General features: G+C 58.6%; 7 protein-coding genes across 7 annotated transcripts; 2 read left to right on the top strand and 5 right to left on the bottom strand.

The window, feature by feature from the left end:
* Positions 1-45: 45 nt before the first annotated feature.
* On the bottom strand, positions 46-4704 carry SMY2 (kinesin-like protein; the record flags this gene model as incomplete). The annotated part of the gene is made up of 3 exons (XM_071064013.1): positions 46-356; positions 407-4362; positions 4598-4704. 3 exons carry the CDS (start codon positions 4702-4704, stop codon positions 46-48), a joined length of 4374 nt encoding a protein of 1457 aa, XP_070920114.1.
* A 462-nt stretch (positions 4705-5166) lies between these two features.
* On the bottom strand, positions 5167-6513 carry MFIFM68171_08592 (uncharacterized protein; the record flags this gene model as incomplete). The annotated part of the gene is made up of 3 exons (XM_071064012.1): positions 5167-5485; positions 5545-6133; positions 6195-6513. 3 exons carry the CDS (start codon positions 6511-6513, stop codon positions 5167-5169), a joined length of 1227 nt encoding a protein of 408 aa, XP_070920113.1.
* Positions 6514-7017: 504 nt separating this feature from the next.
* On the bottom strand, positions 7018-8250 carry MFIFM68171_08591 (uncharacterized protein; the record flags this gene model as incomplete). The annotated part of the gene is made up of 4 exons (XM_071064011.1): positions 7018-7582; positions 7644-7710; positions 7770-7992; positions 8050-8250. 4 exons carry the CDS (start codon positions 8248-8250, stop codon positions 7018-7020), a joined length of 1056 nt encoding a protein of 351 aa, XP_070920112.1.
* A 1392-nt stretch (positions 8251-9642) lies between these two features.
* Positions 9643-11895, bottom strand: MFIFM68171_08590 (uncharacterized protein; the record flags this gene model as incomplete). Its single annotated transcript, XM_071064010.1, has 5 exons — positions 9643-10084; positions 10171-10486; positions 10543-11455; positions 11510-11565; positions 11622-11895. The coding sequence occupies 5 exons, from the start codon at positions 11893-11895 to the stop codon at positions 9643-9645; spliced, it is 2001 nt and encodes a 666-aa protein (XP_070920111.1).
* A 505-nt stretch (positions 11896-12400) lies between these two features.
* ats1 (Peroxygenase 1) lies at positions 12401-13024 on the top strand (the record flags this gene model as incomplete). The annotated part of the gene is made up of 2 exons (XM_071064009.1): positions 12401-12443; positions 12507-13024. 2 exons carry the CDS (start codon positions 12401-12403, stop codon positions 13022-13024), a joined length of 561 nt encoding a protein of 186 aa, XP_070920110.1.
* A 168-nt stretch (positions 13025-13192) lies between these two features.
* Positions 13193-14275, bottom strand: MFIFM68171_08588 (LYR motif-containing protein Cup1-like N-terminal domain-containing protein; the record flags this gene model as incomplete). Its single annotated transcript, XM_071064008.1, has 1 exon — positions 13193-14275. One exon carries the CDS (start codon positions 14273-14275, stop codon positions 13193-13195), a length of 1083 nt encoding a protein of 360 aa, XP_070920109.1.
* An 828-nt stretch (positions 14276-15103) lies between these two features.
* Positions 15104-17707, top strand: SWI6 (transcriptional regulator swi6; the record flags this gene model as incomplete). Its single annotated transcript, XM_071064007.1, has 3 exons — positions 15104-15286; positions 15339-16992; positions 17043-17707. The coding sequence occupies 3 exons, from the start codon at positions 15104-15106 to the stop codon at positions 17705-17707; spliced, it is 2502 nt and encodes an 833-aa protein (XP_070920108.1).
* Between the last annotated feature and the right edge of the window lie 100 nt (positions 17708-17807).

Raw genomic sequence — 17807 nt, 5'->3', positions numbered from 1 at the left:
GCGCCTCCCAGACAGGCGTTCAAGTCTCGCTCCGGACACCTTCACCTATTTCTTGCCCTTCTTATTCTTGCTGGGCACGACGCGGAAACCAGGAACGCTCGCGTCTTCCTTGGCCGCGCTGTTGCCGCCGCCCTTCTTGGCAACCTCGCTCCAGCCGCCGTTATTGCTATTCTTGGCATCGGCTGACGCGCTGACCGGCTCCTTCTCAACGATGCCCTTATCGGCAAGCTTCTTGCGACGCACAAACTCATCCGCAAAGTGGCGGCCATCCATGGTGGTGCTGTAGCCGTACACGGCCTCAGCAAGGATTGAGGGATCCAGGGGCATCTCCAGCAGAGTCGCCGCAAATTGGTCGACTAAAAGCTCGTCAGTACGTATCCATGCGGACAGGAAGAGCAGGACTCACTGTCGGTGACCCCAATAAGGCCACGGGCCAGCTCACGGTGCAGCCACTTCTTAAACTCCTCCATGGCCAGATTTTTGGCGTCTTTGAGAGACGTGGTCGCTAGCTTTGGCGCCGGCTTTGCCGCAGGCGCGGATGGGGTCTTCAGGTTGCTCGCACTGGCGGAGCGGTTCTGCACGGCGGGGCCCGTCGGAATCTTGACCTTACCACCCGCCCCAACGGTCGACCATCCGCCTCCCTGGCTGGGTTGGGAGGTCGCGGCGGACGTGGCCAGCCCAGGAGGCATCGAGCCTTTTCCGGCGAGGTCCGCATAGCGCTTACCCGCCGCGGATGCTGAAGGCGTGCTGGCCTGTGCAACTTCCCGCGCCTTCTGCTTGCGTGCCTCCTCCTCTCGCTGGATGTCGGCTAGCGTCTTCTTGGAACCGGCGCCGCCAGGACCGGCGCCTACAACTCCGCCCTTCACAGCGGCCGGCTGCTTCCACGGGCTACCAGCTGGCGCGCCAACGGGCGAACCGGTGCCCCAGGTGCTGGTAGGGGGCAGGCCAGTCGTAGCAGCGGCCGCCGCCTTCTCACGTTCGCGAAGTGCCGCAGCTTCCTGCTCCAGGGCGGCCCTCCTGGCCGCCGCGGCTGCCTCTTCCTTCTTAGCAGCCTTCTTTGCCTCGGCTTCCTGAATCTCCTTGAGGCTAGGACCCTTTTGGGTTTCCGTACCGGCCCATGGCGCCGTGGGCGGCGGCGCAAGAGCAACGCCGTCTGAGGCCGTGTCCGGGGTGCCAGAGGCAGAGCGCTCGCCATATCTCGTGGGCAGATTCGACGCCGGACGCTGAGCGGTGGGGGCAGCAAGAGGCGTGGACTGCGGCGGTGGGAAAGGCATCGGGAGATCGGACGCCGACGGCTGGGACGACTTTGCGTTGTCGGCCTGCGTTTTACGCACCTTCTCGGTTAGGGAGAGCTCGGGTTGCGCCTGAGTCTGGGCGGTCTTTTTTGTGGCAGCTAGTTCTGGTGCTGATGGCGCCTCTGTCACGGTAGCGGCTTGTGCCGCGGCCGGCACGGGTGAAGTGACAGCTTGTTCCTCGGCCTCCGCAGTCTCCTCCTTCATGTCGGAAGTGTTAGGTTCCCCCTGGCCACCACCACCACCACCAGCAGCAGCAGCAGCAGCAGCCTCCTCGGCATCGAATTGAGCGCGCAACTCGTGAAACTCCTCGAGTCTCGCACGGAACCCCTGCGAGTCTTTCCGAAGTTGATCAACACCGGGAAGTTGACTTCTCAGTCCCGTGTCACCGGTTGGGGCCCCAACAGCTTGGGAACCAGGAAAGACAGGAGGCAAACCGCCAGCCGCTTGCATGGTTGCCAGCGTCTGGCGTTCGCCAAAGTTAAGGTCAGGCGAAAAGAGATCTGTCCCAGCCCCAATCGGACCCTGCGTAGGGCCGTGCGCTATAGTTGCCGCCGTGTCAAAGAAACCCGCGCCGGGACCAATGGGGCCAATGGGATGTTGGGGAGCCATCGCGATCGGAGAAGTCATACTCCCAAAGCTCGGCTGGCTCTGGAGACTGTGAGCGCTGGAGTGGTGATGGAGAGCGCCGGGCTGGATCGGGGGGCGCCCGAACGTCTGGTGATGGTGCTGAGCGAACTCGCGCTGCCTGGCGTGGAACATCTGTTCTTCCTGCTTCCGGCGTTCCAGATCATTCTGTTGCTGGGCGGTGAGCGTTCGTCCAAAGGAAGGGAATGCATTTTGAAGCGGCGGGATGGCTTCGGACGAACCCCCGACAAAAGGTCCTACAGTAGGAGGGGGCCCATGCGGAATTCCCATCTGAGGCACGAGGAAGGGTTCCCTAGAGTTTCCAATACGCCGAATGAGCTGGCCCAGGGGCTCGAAATCAGGATCTTCCAGGCGCTTGACACGGAGGTCGGGAGTGAAGAATTGGGCCTTGTACCAGTCATTCATCTCCAGACCGCTAAATGGGCCCTGCATCGTGCCCTGGGGGTCCAAGTAAACCCATCGCATTCTGTCTGGCATAACCATTGTCCTGACAGCCGAAGGGTCTGCGACGGACTGGCCGGAGGGGAACGACGAACCACTGGTGGGAAAGGATTGGCCCGGTGCTGTTGCGGTCAGGCCGGGTTGGGCTTGCTCGGCGGTTGAGAACGGCGACCGGGCAGATTCAGAAGTCGGGAAGAGGTCTTCAAAACCACCTCTTCCAGGTCTCACCGGACTGCCCGTGTCGCGAGACTGCAGGCCAATTGCACCTCGGCCGATGGCACCAAGTGGGTTTCCCTGCCGGAGATCGGGCACCGAGTCGCCGAGGCTGTCCTGGTCATGCCCGTGCATCTGAGCTTGCATGGCTGGAGGGAAGAGTGACTCGAGCTTGCCTCGACCCAACCTGGAGGTGCTAGGAGCGCCAAACATACCACCTAGTCCGCCAAGACCAGGGGATGGAAGGTCCGCCAACGGGCTGAAGATACTACCCCCGAAAGCATGCTGAAACGGCCTTTCACGATCCGGAGTGCCGACGGAAGGGGCTGGCCAGCCCGACAGCGGATTGACTGAAGGGAAACCCTTGGCGCCGACGCTGGAGGTTTGGCTCCTGTCACTGCCGTCAAAGGCTGCGCCGCCGAACGACCGGGGCAGTGTCCCGAAGTTTGATTGTTGCTCGGAGCCCGGACCAGAGTGGGCAAGCCGCTCCATATCGTGGTCATCCGGGCCCTCTTCGCCGCGTTCAGCTAGCGGGCTGCGGTAGGGGTTCGTCTCGGATGGACTTGCTGGGCGGTTGCCGTCCCCTTGGTTGCCCAGACTGAGGCCGGCCATCCCAAAATCGCCAGCGTTGCCCTTAACAGGAGTATCAAACACCCCGCTGCGCTGATGCTGCGCGGCCATGGACTGCGGGCTGTTATCATGACCGCCGCCCAGTATCGCAGGTCCGGAAGAACCGTCATCCGCGGCAAAGGGGTCCGTGTCCGTCCGCTGACGAGGACGCCAGTTCGCAGCATCGCTGGGCTTGGGGCCTACATTGTCGGTGGGGTCTTTTGGGATCAGATGAGCGAGACGACTTCCACTGACGCCAAACCGCTTGTCCCCAATCGGCGGCGTGGGAAGCGCAAAACTCCCAAAGGCACCGATGCCGCCCGTCACTGGGCTGGGTCCGGGTCCCCAAAGCGACGGATGGCCCCCAAAGCCCGCGGTGCCGGTAGTATTGCTACGCGGCATCGTGAACGGCTGGGTCCGTGAGGGCGTCTCACGAGCGTGCGCATCTTCCTCGGGCTCGTCAGTTATCGATTCCTTGAGCTCGGTGCTCTTGCGGGGAAGCCATGGCTCGTCTCTGGCAAACCTGCTCGCTGTCGGAGATGCCGCCGCGGCATTCGGGAAAGGATTCGTGTCTATCGTCTCTCGCCGGCGGGTGCCGGGGCGAGAGGAGGTTGACGGGGACGAGATCGGGTAATTAGCCGCGCTGCCAACGCTGATCGAAGTCTTTCGCCCGTTAACACCACTGCCACCCGGGTGATTCCCTTCCTTGTTCTGTTGGGGTGGTTTTAGGGTCGAGTTGACATCTGTCGCAAACATCTCACGCTCCGCCGGAGACATGTCCTCCAAACTGATTGGTTTCACCGTACCGTTTGAATCCCAACAGACACTCGGGTCCTGCGGCACGTGTGGAGAGTCGGTGCTCTTGCCCCAAGCCCGCGACTGACTTCCATTCACATGCCCCGGGTTCCAGTTCGGCATAAAAAGGCCGGCTGCGTTGAACGGGGCAGCCTCGACATGGTTCTTATAAATGTCCAACAGCTCGTCTCTAGTATAACGCGGGCCGCTAGGCGAATCGAGGCTGGTGGATTGAGTCATTGCCGACAGGGGAGGGACGTCAGCGACAGAGCTTTGTGGCACATCGGCGGGGCTGGTTGTGGCGGACTGGTTGAACGGAGTGGTGGAGGCTCTGCGGAAAGTCCTAGTGCCGTTTGAACGAGGCCTGTTACAGACTCAGCGCTGATCCGAGTTATGTGCGATGGTGTACTGCGTGTGTATCGGAAACGCCACAGGATCCCCGCACTTGCATGAAATACCCTGGTGTAGCAAGGCATACGAATCGCGTCTGTGGGATGCAATGCCTGATCCGACACGCGACCGACGCACAGCGATGGACGTCCGGGCCGAAAACAGACAGAAAGCATCGCAGAAATTACCGACCCCGGAGGAGCACTCACCATTCACCACTTCCGGATCCGCGGGCAGAATCGCTCCTTCCGGCGCCTCTGGAGTCTCGGTTCTGGCCAGCGGCGGCAGAGGCAAAGCTCGATGGTAAGTGAGGCATGGTGTTATGCTGCGGTCAGGCACTTGGAAAAATCGATTGCCGCAGAGGAATAAATTCGTGGAAGCAGGAAATGCTGAATGTCGATCGAGAAATTAATCGTTTGCGGTCGAGGAGGCGAGGTTCTTGACAACAGAGAGTGGCAGAGCTTCCCTTTTTTGCAAAGTTTCGACGAGGTCGTGGAAAGTTAGATGCCGAGCTAGACCCACTCGGGCGCAAACGTGACCTAACTCGTGACTGTGCCCGGTGAATGTGAGTGGCCCGCACAGTGAAGATTCCGAGCCCTCGCAGCAGCACGCTCCCCTGCACCACACTGTGCGCGTCCCGGTGGTGGGCTCTTGTGTTGACAGCTACTGCCTATAACGCACCTACTACGCAACCGAAAAGTGGATAGGCGAGCTTGACTCGGTCCCATCATGATTACTGTACACGGACTCGATAGCCCTTTTTTTGCCCCCAAGGTTTTCAGTCTTCCTTGAGCGTCTCTCTGACCGAAAACTCGAGCAGTCCGTTTGACGGGCACGAGTTTTCGTCAACCAGTTTTCTGGCCGTCTCAACCCCTGCAACCGGCACGCGATATTCGAACCGGTTTCCCTTCTCTGGCTCTTTGCCTCCCGGAAGCGCGTACGGAAACGGCAGGTACTCGGGCAGTAATTTTAGCTGTCTGAGAACTGTCCCCTGATCCCAGGCGATATGCTCATGATAAAGACGATCGCCGCGGATGTTCACGATACTTGTGAACGGGATGCTCAGCGGCTGGAAGGTCGGTGGGATTCCGGGGATACTATACGAAACTTTTATCAGTGTCGCTGCCCTACGATGTGGAGGAGGAGTAAGTCTCACAGCCAGTCAATGACCCGATCATGAGTGCAGTTGAACAGAAACTCGTCGACGATGCGGTCGATCCCCACCGTCCTGCTCACCAACTCTAGCGCCGCATCATCCGGGTTACTGAAGATGAAATGATCCCGGTAGAAGCTTGTTAACTTCACTCGTCCGATACCTCCCGTCAGGGTGGGCACGTGGTTGACGTAGGGCTCTTCAACCATGGTCGCCATGGTCTCCGCGACGCTGCGGTCGGCGAACTCATAGCGCGTGTGCTCGTCCCAGATTGCTTCGAGGTCAAAGTAGGGCCCTCCCATCAACGGTTTCAAGAATGATAACGAGCGCGTGTGCGACACCGCAGCCGCACTCGCGCGGTAGCCTGGGTGTGCAGGTACGGAGAAGAAACCTGCAGCTGCTGGGTAGGAATGAACCATCACGCTGTTCCCTGTCCTTGCTGTGTTCCCGCTCCCTGGCAGATGCACAAGGACTGGGACAGATGGCTCGCCAACTGGGCAGCACCCATAGAAGACAGACGCCACAATCTTGGGATGAGCTCTGATAGCGTCGAGAATCGCTGGGCTATTCTGCGCCGCATCATCGTGTATCGCTGGGCGAGGTTAGCGATTTCCTTGCAGCAGCCGAGATGAAGCACAAGTGATCGTCCCTACCAACCACGCCAAACTTGTCACCAACACATGTCGGTAGCTTCTCGAGCTCGGCAATGGCGATGCCAACCTGCTCAACAATGCTGGATGCGCCATCCTTGACAAGGATCTGTGCGACTGCGTACCCTTCCTCGGCCCATTTCTGCCATGGTGGCGGATCCAGCGTCTTGTCGTGCCGGCTCAGATCGAGCGTGGCCGGCACGACGAGCACTAGGCCAGGGCCGTTGCCCCGCCGTGAGAGCGGGGGCTGAATCGAGACCTCTGGTGTGACCTGGACACACTCTACTGAAGGGCGCCGGGCTGTAGGGGAGTTGGTGGCCATTTTTGGCTTATCGCAGGAGGAATGCAGTGTTTCCTGTCAACATGCAAGACGGGACCAGGGTTGCAAACCGGTTGAAGTGAAATCCCGGTACAACTCAGGAGGTACGGCCCGTGGCCTCCGTTCGCGGACACAACCGCTCCACTGCGGATCGGGCCACCTTCTGCTATGGATGCTTATCCGGGCTAGGTATAGAGCGGCAACTTGCATCTCTTAGCTGTTTATTTATAGGCGTTCTAGGCAGCGAAGCTGTGCCTAAAATAATTCTATTCATTCATACTTCCCGAACCTGAAGTCCATCCGGGTGCTTTGTTGTATTAGCTGAAACGCGCTCTGGATAGATTTAGGACTAATAAGTCGGACGGCGGATCTCCACATGAGCTATACATGACGAACTGATGATGCCTGAATGCTGCAGGATCATGCAAATACTCGTTTTCTGGATCGTAGAAATTAGCGCCTAGTAGTATTCATTGACATCACGGTTTAAATTTCGATAACATCATCTCAACCCGGTCGCGTGGTGGGGCCGCTCAAGTCGCCGCAACTCTCCAAATCCATATACTGTTCCTTAGCCGCATTTGAACACTTCACCACACTATTCATTCTCAGGACTGCCCCTCGGTCCCATACTGTCCGAGCATCCGTTCGTCTCCGACCCTCCGCTCCGGCGGCCGGAGAGGCCACGTTTGCACACTTGTTCTTCCAAAGGTTGAAGAGCGACTTTAACAATGGAACACAGCCGCAAATGACACCAAGGTGAACCTCGACCGCGGTCCAAATCCAGAGTTGAAACCCATTCCATGTGACATCGTAGGTTTCCTCGACCACGTAATGGACCCAGTAAGTCCGAACGCAAGCCGCAACGACGACAAACAAGCCGAAGCTAAAGAGGACAATCAAAGCAAGCCGTTGTGAAAGCGGCAAGCGGGCATGGTAAAGGGATGGCAGTGGCAGGATCCACACGATAAAGTCGGCTACGAGGGTTCCTACGGCGTGAGACACCAGCGGCGGCCCCTCGGGGATGCAGTCGCGACTGCTGCCGAGGAGATCCCAGTAACTCGAGGTCGGACTGAAAAAGACCATTATCAGTATCTTGCCTCACCACACGGGACGTGCAAGCGCAAACTTACATGCACTGGGTAAACAGGACGAGGAAAAAAGCAGTGTTAGTGAGCGTTACAAAGCAGAGAGCAACGTCTGAGTGAAGTGCTCTGTCAGTTATTCTGTCAAATGGAGGTTGGGGGCAACAAGCATACGTGTCAGACGCCGGAACCAGCTATCCAGCGGTGCAAGACGCAGGTAACTGACGAGGATCGAGACCTTGGCGAGCGCCGTTGACGGGACAAACAAGCATTGCGCTATAAAAGACACTCGACGCCCCGAGACTATATCCTCGGCGGTTAAGTCCCAGACATGGACGTCCCAGCCAAACAGCGACGACGCCAGCATGACACACACGGTCAGGCCAGTGCCAAACATCTGCCAAGACAGATTAGCCCACGGCGATGGTGATGATCATGGAAAGAACAGACTGACGGTAGCAGCGACCATTAGCCAGTCATCCCAGCCGCTTTTGCGCATAATGACCAGCCTGACATAGAGGCGGAGGGCGAGGCATAGGAGGGCTATCGGAAACGTGATGAGTTGGACAATCAGGAGAGCCGGGCCCCGCGTCTCGGGGTCAATGTAATTCGGGCTTGGCCATGTGGCCTGGACTTCGGGGGGCGCAACTCTCATGCTGTCCAGAACCAGCGAGGTTCTTGATCGCCAGGCGTGCTTGGCTCGTTGGATGCGGCGGTTAACATACGCTGACGTATGCGTCGGGCCTACTCAACGAAATGGTGGCCCCGTCGAGATTGCAGACGTTGACCGGGCGGCTTGTACTGTACAGTGGGACCGAGGGACTTGGATTTCCGCCATGGGCCGGACAATCGGGAAGGCAACATGGAGCAGAATCCGGGGTAACACAGCAACCTATATGAGTGGATGGACCGCGGCATCTGTGACATTTCCAGGGGTCCAGCAAGGGAGCAACAACTCCGCATTGGCGTCTCGGCTCGGTCGGTCTAGTAGACTCTGCGACCAGATGTGGTTCTATCGACTCCGGTGACTCGAGCCTCGGCCCCGCACTCCATAACCGTATGGAGTTGACAGGCCGCGACAGGGTCCAGGGACCAAGTCCTCGTGCCCAACAATTCCTCGCCGTACGATTGTTGCCACGCCCCCTCTTATCCAAACCCGAATTTGTCAACAACTTACTATGACGGCTTGACAAGTACCTAAGTCCTCGTTACAAGTCCAAACAATACGCAGAGAAGAGAGTCGGTGCTGTGAGGGGGGGCGCCCGTGCTTTGGCATATGCACAACCTCGGCAGAGGCATTTCGCCTCTGCCCCACACGGGGACCGCCTGCTTGGTTGGTCCCATTCACGTTAGCCGCCTTACCACATCGAGGAATCGAGATCTGACATATGAGCAAACTGGACCGCCACAACCATCGACCGTGGCGCCTACCTCCGATGGTGCATTGCAAAGACGAGCGCAGCGAGATGAGAGAGTTGATCTCAGGACCTATCCCGTTGGGGTTTTCAGGACGGAGGGCTGATTCTGAAGATACCTGCTCCTTGTCGTCCGTGCCCGAGCCGGATCGGTGGTCGAGAATCTCGGGGAACTAGCGATGTCGTAGTGCAGGCTGCTAATGGGGAGGATTCAGTTGGCACTGTGGGTCTTGGTCAGCTAGGTTTCTGGACCCAGCAAGGTCTCATGATACGCCCACCAATGCGCTAGCGTTGGTTTTGAACGGTAGTTGGTCCCAAGGGCCGTCTTCCTGGCGGGATAGCCATGACCTGTTGAGTCCCAAGAGATAATTACAGCTTGTGGATTTTGTACAGTGCATATTAGCCCTCCAGAGACACGGCAACAGGACCGGCACGCAGTGCGCCAAACACGAAAGGCGCTGGAGAACGGCAGTTGATTGTCTGCAGCTTCCCCCCTCCGAGACCCAGGGTTGCGATGGACCTTTTAACCGACGATGTGTACGTACGTGCTCCTCATTTGCTCGGCAACTAACATCATGGAAAAAGACCTCTTTTGGCGCAGGTCAACGTTGGCATCCCCGAGCGATTTGTCCTTAGCCCTGGCTTTCAGCGTTGACCATTTGGATGCGACCCTCAACACGGGGAGCAACGGCCTTTGTCCATGCAACCTCAAACTCCCCCTCGGTTAAGTTGTCGCATGCCTTGTCTTCTACGCCCGCTAGACGGCACCATTTTCGGAAGACGCGGCGCATGATGGAGAGTTCCCTGTCCACGGCCTGGCAATCTCGTCTCGCTGCCTCCTCCTCCTCCTTCTCTTCCCCAGAGTCGCTGTCACTGTCATCCTCTGCATGCCCAACCGACGGGGTGATACCGGTCCGTCGCTGCCTCAGCTTCGGGGGCGTCCATTCTGACCAGCCATCGCCTCTGTCCGGCTTCCCGCTATCCCCTTTCTCCCTCACTGGGCTCACTGGTGCAGATTGTGACGGTTTCCCGACGATAGGGTGGGACTTTGCGACGTCCTCGGCAACTTTGGTCCTGTTCGGTTCGTTAGCTAGACGTCGTTACCCGTGACATGGACACCCAGAAGCGATCTTTGCCAATATCAGACAAAACAGACATACCAGTGGCGGTCCACAGACGGGCCCCGGCTCGTCCACTTATCCATTACCCTCAGTGACATGTAATACTGCCGCAGCATAGCCGAAATGAGAATGCCGTTCTCTTCCGACACAATCTCCTCGCACTCACCGCCAGCTGGTTGTACCAGCAGACTGCGGTAGCCGTCCTTGCCCCGTGCCATGTACCCGCGCGTCGCGAGGACGTACGACCGCTCCATGTCCAGTGGCGATCTCCCGATTTCGGCTGACACGATGCGGGATCCGACGGGACGGGAAGGGTCGAACTTGAAGTTGATGTTGGACACCTGGGGAAACCGGCCTGCGCAGCGTCAGCGACCAGGGGAAAGCCCGCCGGATATTGGAGGTTGTTCATACCTTCCAGTGCGGGATACAGAGAAACACCGTTCTCCAATGCATCCCATATGGCTCTGCCTGAAGCCTTGATGACCACCACGGGATCCTCGAACGGGAAGCAGTTCGTCACGTCCTTGATCCGGATCGGCCCAGGGGGGTATATCTGGTCGCCCCGGATCGTGCCGGCTGCCATCAGTGCGCAATCGGCGCCATAGTGGTGCCGCATGATGTCGCACACAAAGTTACCTATGTTGCTCTCCTTGCGTCGCACCGTTGTGAAGCGCGAGTCAAGCGGGGCGGTGGTCCAGCCGATAGACTTCTCCAGGCTCTTCTTGAGCTTGGCCGTGAGTTTGTCGACCAGGGCGATTGTTTCGGCATCTTCTGACACCGCCCGGGCAATATCGCGCCGCCAGATGTCAACGTCCCACTTCCTCCCGCTGTCGGGGCTCGCCCGGCGGATCTCGAGGTAGCTTAGCTGCTTAAAGTCGGCACCGGACCGCAGCACGTGGGTACCGTTGATAAGGCTGTGGGCATAGAAATGGTCGTGGCCGCCGAGAATGATGTCGATCATGCCGCCGCCGAGATTACTAGCGAGCTTGTTGTCGTTGGGCTGGCGCATGTGGGTGAGAGCGATGATGATGTCGGCTCCTTCTGCGCGGAGTTGCGGTACCAGCTCCCGGGCGACCTCGCTGGCCGACCGGTAGATGATGCCGGGCGGCAAGGTGTTGACCGTGTCGAGCCACTCACGTTCGCCGAGCCCAAGCAGACCTACCTTGATACCGTTTGAGGCAGTGATTATGTGCGTCTTCTTGGCGTTGCCCAGAGGCACCCCGTCTCCGAGGGCAGGGTCCAGTACGTTGGCTAGAAGCCAGGGAAACTTGCACTTGGCTGACAGGTGACAATATTGCATGACACCAAAGTCGAGGTCGTGATTCTGTTGCATTCGTCAGTGCATATCCCGCCCTCATCCGTCGACGCGAGCACGTACACCGACGACGGCACAGTCGGTTCCGATCATGTTCAGGATGGGAACCATGTGGCTGCCTGTGCAGAGAGCAAAGTAAGCAGGCGTCGGTCAGGGGCATTCTGGTGTAGCGGACCCTTTGTAACGGAGCTTTCGAGGCTTGGGTTGAAGGCGTCGCCCGAGAAGAGCGTGATCAGGTCTGGCTGGCCACGGAAGCGCTCAGCATCGCGGTACTCCTTGCACACTGTCATAAACCGGGCGACACCACCGGCGGGCTCGGCCGACGAGGCGTCGAGGTGGTAGACATCGTTGTAGTGGAGCAGCCGCAGGTCCGGAGGAGTATTTACATCCTGACCGGAACTGAAGGTGACGCTGGGTTCGGCCGACTGGGGATCAGGCGCGGGGCTCATGCTGGCCAAGGTATCTGTATACTTCGCTAGGACCCTGAGCTGTTTGCTGTGTTAGGAGTAAAACACGAGGCGCCCGATGGCCCGCGGGGCTTTGATGGCGGGGCTTTGATGGCGGGGCTTTGATAACAGCAGAGAGCGCAGTTACCAGAGGAGGCGGAAAGGTGGGTCGGGCAGAGCTCAAGCTTCACCATAATTATTCCTGTCCTACCTGGCCTGAAAGGGGCCATGGCGGACTCATTGGGACCAAGACTACTGGCCATGGCACTGTCTTGTGACATCGATTTAAGTTTACAAGCAGGGACCCTGATCCCGTTTTTATTCTCCCCCTTATCGGCCGATCGACTCGGTTCCTGACGGGCGCGCCCTTGCGGACTGGGGTTGACCCCGCCATGTCGATTTGTGCGGGGCAAATTCTTTGCGTCTGTCGTGGACTATGTAAAGGGGTGGCAGGTCCTTGGAAGGAAGAGTTGGCACCGCAGCTATCTAGACGCAGTTGAGCCCAGCAATGACATCTAACGCTCCCACTGTCCGGCACGCCCGGCGAGAAGGTCTTGTGTTTGCTCCGTCGCTAACGGTCGCGTTCTGCTGGCCCTGAACTGACCGCAAACCAGACGTCCCAGCGATCCTGGAGTTGATCCGCGAACTGGCCGATTATGAGCATGAGCTGCACAGCGTCGAGGCCACCGAGGCCAAGCTGCTCGATACCATCGCATTCGCGCCCTCGGGCTCGCCCGACGTTGCCCAGACCGGCAACATCCCACAGACCGAACCCACCTCTCCCTCCAGGCCCGCACGGTGTCTTATGCTGATCACGCCCGCCGGTGTCCCTGCCGGCATCGCGCTGTACTTCTACAACTATAGCACGTGGCGCGCTAGGCCAGGTATCTACTTGGAGGACCTGTATGTCAGGCAGAGCGAGCGCAAGCGCGGTTACGGCAAGCGGTTGCTGGTTGAGCTTGCCAAAGAAGTGGTGGCTATACAAGGCGGCAGGCTCGAGTGGAGCGTATTAAAATGGAACGAGCCGTCCATCAAGTTCTATGAGAGCATCGGTGCCAAGCAGATGAACGAGTGGGTGGGCATGCGTGTCGATGGAGAAGGCTTGACCAAGCTAGCAACGCTGTTGGAGTGAGCCAGGGGTTAATTGGGAGCGCCAGGTAGGCATAAAATAACACGAATTGTGTGCCCATGGCCGCTCCGAACTGTGATGCCGCTGAGTCACTCAGATGGTCTGTTCCTCGTGCCCGCGCAAAAATGCGGTTCTTGGTACATGCCGTCGAAGGGATGGCGATAGCATCCATCATTGCGTCTGCTCGCCGCCCTCTGCTGACGGCACCGCGCCCGTCGGGGTATGGTCAAAAAATTCAGCGGTCCTGGCGGTGGCTGGCGGCACGTCGAAGCTCAGTTTTCCCCAGGTCACGTTCCAACCCTGACCATGCGGCTTCTTCTCGATGATCGAAGTAAGCTGCCAAATCTCCGCAAATAGACGGCGCAATAACCGCGGCGTGTATTTCTGGTAGTTGACTGGTTGAGGGTCTCCGGTCGGTGTGTTGTCGTCCACCACCCCGTTCAGCAGCTTGCTCCGCCTGCGAGCCGGCCGGTCGACGACGGAAATCGGTTTGGTGGCGTACGGCTGCCAATTCCATGTGTAGTCCTCTCGTCCACCCAATGCGCTCTGTGCCACGGGTCGCCGCGGCCGGGGAAGCCATTCCGGACCCGGCTCTTTGCTGTCCGCAATCCTGCCTAGGCGCTCCCATTCCTCCTTGGGGAGCGGCGGCATGCATTTGTCCGCTACCGCCTTCCACACCTTTTTCAGCTTCGTCCGGGCGACCTTGGGGACGAATGGCCGGCCCCAGGAATTCTCAGCCGGTATCAACTTCTCTGGCACGGTCTGCGTGTACGTAATTGGCGCCTTTGGCGGGTTGGCTAGACACGTCTGGATCTGAGACCGTGCGAATGTGCGGAGTTTGTCCACGTCCCAGGAATCCAGCCAGTCTATCTCACGGCGCTCGGCGGCAATGACACTCGCCTTGACAACATACTCCTGCAGCTCCTCGGTATTTGTGGGAATCTCGCGATGCACTAGATTCGCCACGAGTTCGCGGCGTCGACGGCCGATACGCCCGAAGGCCCGAAGCAATACCCGGCGCATCCGCATGATGTCGCCGGCGTTGGCCGCCCGGAGGTAGCGCAGGTCATGGTGCGCTTGCTTGATCCGTCGTTTCGACCTATCGTCAAGGTCTTTGTGCTTGTGGAAATTCCCCTTGATCTGGGCGTCGATGAATGGCCGAGCAGGCAAAGGTAGGTACGAAGCTTCGCGCAGGAGGTGTCGGTAGAGGTGCAAGGTGGTTTGGGGGTGGGGAAGCCGTAACGGACGCGACATTGTGGATTTTGGCTTGCTAACCGTTGATGGCATCACAAACGCATTGTTGAGCGTCGCGGTGGCCATTGGCATCCTCTGATTGCAGGGTTCTGGCGTCGCGTAAATTGATAGGTCCGTGCACTTGCTGGTCGCATCAATCTTGGTGGACCCGTGGTGGCCCCGTGGTGGCCTGTGCTTTAGCAGCCCCGCCTCGCTTCGGGAATTGAAGGGCGCGCGCGTCCAGGCCTCTTGGAGACACGACCACGAGAAACACGAAAATTACACGTCTGCACTCCGTGCCTTTAATTGAACTCCAAACCGGGAGCGCTCGTCATTGGCATCGGGCTTTAGACTGGGCTGGCTGGTCGAGGCGTCATTCTCCGTTTTGCCGTTTGGCAACTCGCTGTCGTCAACAATACGCTTTCTCCTGCAGCGACTCGGCGAGCACCGACTGACTGCATTTTCTCGGCCCACTACGACGCATTGGTTTTGCAGCTCCAGTTACGGTCACAGGGGCGCATTTGAAATCGTGCCACTGAACTCTCACCTCCGCCGACACGCCATCCCGCCGTGGTCTGCGTTCATCATTTGGCGCTTGTATCGATTATCCATTTGCGGTGTCTGCGTACCCAGCGGTGAATATCGCATTTCCGCCCGTCTCGCTACGAACGCCTGGTCTTCTCGATGGATTGTTGAATGGCCTCGAATTCTGTTACCGCCTCTGTTTCCAACCCTGCTCCTCACCGCACTTGCGCATCGTCCTCCGGGGATAGTCCGATCACTCCGGCTCCCGCGCTGTCGGCTCAACCCACCGTCAACACAAATCTTCTGCCGGGTGATTTGCCCAGCATGCAACCGCCGCAATTGGGTCCTGGCGCGCAGCAGCAGCCACAGCAGCCACAGCCCTCCTCTCAACAGTCCTTCTCCATGAGCCAACCGTCCTCCCAAACATCAGGCATGCCGTCTTCATACCGGCAATACACCGATATGCCTCAGAGGGCGCCAAACGATCACGTCATGCCAATCTATTCGGTGTGTGCTCAAGGAAGTTATGCGCCTGTTATGCCACTAACATGTTTTACAGGCCGTCTACTCGGGTGTTAATGTTTACGAAATGGAGGTCAACAGCGTCGCAGTCATGCGGCGCCAGACCGACGGCTGGCTCAACGCAACACAAATTCTCAAGGTCGCGGGCGTCGACAAGGGTCGTCGGACCAAAATTCTTGAGAAGGAGATCCAGACGGGCGAGCACGAGAAGGTGCAGGGCGGATACGGCAAATACCAGGGTACCTGGATCCCCTTTGATCGCGGCCTCGAAGTCTGCCGCCAGTACGGCGTCGAGGAGATTTTGACGAAGCTCCTTACTCACAACCGGGGCCAGGAGGGAAGCGGTGACGTCGACACCCCGACCAAGGAGCAGGCCATGGCTGCACAGAGGAAGCGCATGTACAATGCAAGCTCGCAAGAAAACCGCGCCAATGGCTTTTCCGGGACTTTCTTCAAGAACATCTCCTCAACGGCATCCCATGCCATTAACGCCATTAGCAAGGCCCGGTTCGACTCTCCGGGGCCGAGGAACCGCAGTGGTCCCACCCGAGCGCCCAGCTTCAACCGCCAGTCCTCGACGCAGGAGAACGATTTCCCGCCCAACTCGCAGCAGAGCTTCGTCTCTGATTACGGGCACGCAGACTCCGCGTTTGGCTCTCAGACTACCCAAGCTGCCGATGGCCCGGAACAACCTCCGCGCAAACGACAAAGAGTCCTTACACCGGCTAATAGTTTTGGTGGTCTAACACCGACCTATCCTCAGGTCGACGCGTACGGGGCCAACTTTCCCGGCTCGCCAACAGAACCGAACGAGTCGTTCATCTACTCCCAGGCGGGCCTCAATGTCGAATCCGAACCGACCTACGGTCCTGGCCCGCTCCGGCCGCTCCCGTATGAGATGTCACCCGAGGCTGAAGCGAAGCGGAGCATGCTCATGGGGCTCTTTATGGAGCCCAATGGCCCGGACGAGGCGAAAAAGAATGTTCTCCGCAATATGATTCCCCAGGAACTGGATGCCCCGATCGACACGCAGAGCCACACAGCCTTGCACTGGGCCGCGACCCTCTCGCGCATGCCTCTCCTCCGCGCCTTAATCGAAGCGGGTGCAAGCCCATTCCGCGTGAACGCGTCGGGAGAAACAGCTCTGATGCGGGCTTGCGTGGTGACCAATTCAATGGACCTCAACTCATTCCCCGAGTTGCTCGACGTGCTCGGCGGTACCATCGATGTGAGGGACGACAAGGGTCGGACCGTGCTACATCACATTGCCGTGACCAGTGCAGTGAAGGGGAGGAATAGCGCGAGTCGGTACTATCTCGAGAGTTTGCTAGAATGGGTCGTGCGACAGGGGAGCGCCCCGAGCAGTCAGAACATTCCCGGTAGCAACGGAATCACGCCGCCGGCAAAGATGGGCATTGGTCGGTTCATGAGCGAGATTGTCAACGCACAGGACAGCAGCGGCGATACCGCACTGAACATTGCAGCGAGGATTGGCAACCGCAGCATCATTTCACAGCTTCTCGAGGTCGGCGCGGACCCCAACATCGCCAACCGGTCGGGTCTCAGACCTCTGGACTTTGGGATCGGTGTAGAGGCCGAGGATCATGTGAATGGGGATGCGGCGGAAAGAAACGGCGCCACCCAAGGGTCAAGCCAGAAGAGCAGGGAAAACAGCGACGAGGTTGTGAACGGTAAGTATCTGGGACGTGCATCCCTCAAGCCAAGACTGACATTTGCGTAGCCATTACCCACCTTATCGGAGAGTCGTCTTCTCTTTTTCAGAACGAGCTCAAAAAGAAACAGGAGGCCATTGACTCATTGCACAACTCGCTTCGGACTACGTCGGCACAAGTCGGGGAGGCGCGCCGCACGCTCGAGACGCTGCAAGAAAAGCTCAAGGCACAGCAGCTCGCCCGGCAGAAAGTGGTCAATCTCACCAAGGCGTGTGAGGAGGAAGAATACCAGCTGCTTCAGCTGGAACAACGTCATGGTCGTCTAGATGTGGTGAGCGCGAGTTCGTGGGAGATGGAACTTGAGGCGGACCTAAAAGCCCTTGCAGCACCCAAGGCACAAACGGCGACGCCGCCGGTCAATGGGCACGATTTGAATTCGAATCGGGATGTTGCAGCGAGATTACCAGGTGTGACCGTCCTCCGAGCGCGGATCAAGGCGCTTCGCGAGCGCTCATTCCAAACGCGCCAAGCCGTCGGAGCGCTGCAGGCGCGGAGCAAGGAGAGAGAGCTCAAGTATCGCCGGCTCGTGGGGCTCTGCACACGCCGGCCCGAATCAGAGCTCGACACGCTGCTTGACACACTGACGAGGGCGGTCGAGTCGGAGAAGGGCGAGTTAGAAATTGGGAGGGTCCGGAGATTCTTGGGTGGTGTTGAGGATGTTGCGTTGGGCTAACTGTTTATTCGTCTTTCACCCTGTTCACGGCGGCATATGAGTATCTGCATTTGTTGTCCTCTTAGGATTTACGATACCTGTTGGTTTAGTCTCAGTTGTT

This window comes from Madurella fahalii, assembly GCF_045866475.1.
Source record: "Madurella fahalii IFM 68171 DNA, scaffold_5, whole genome shotgun sequence".
In the NCBI taxonomy this organism is placed as follows: domain Eukaryota; kingdom Fungi; phylum Ascomycota; class Sordariomycetes; order Sordariales; genus Madurella; species Madurella fahalii.
Note: the sequence above shows the minus strand (reverse complement) of the source record. Positions and strands in the feature narration are given on the sequence as shown.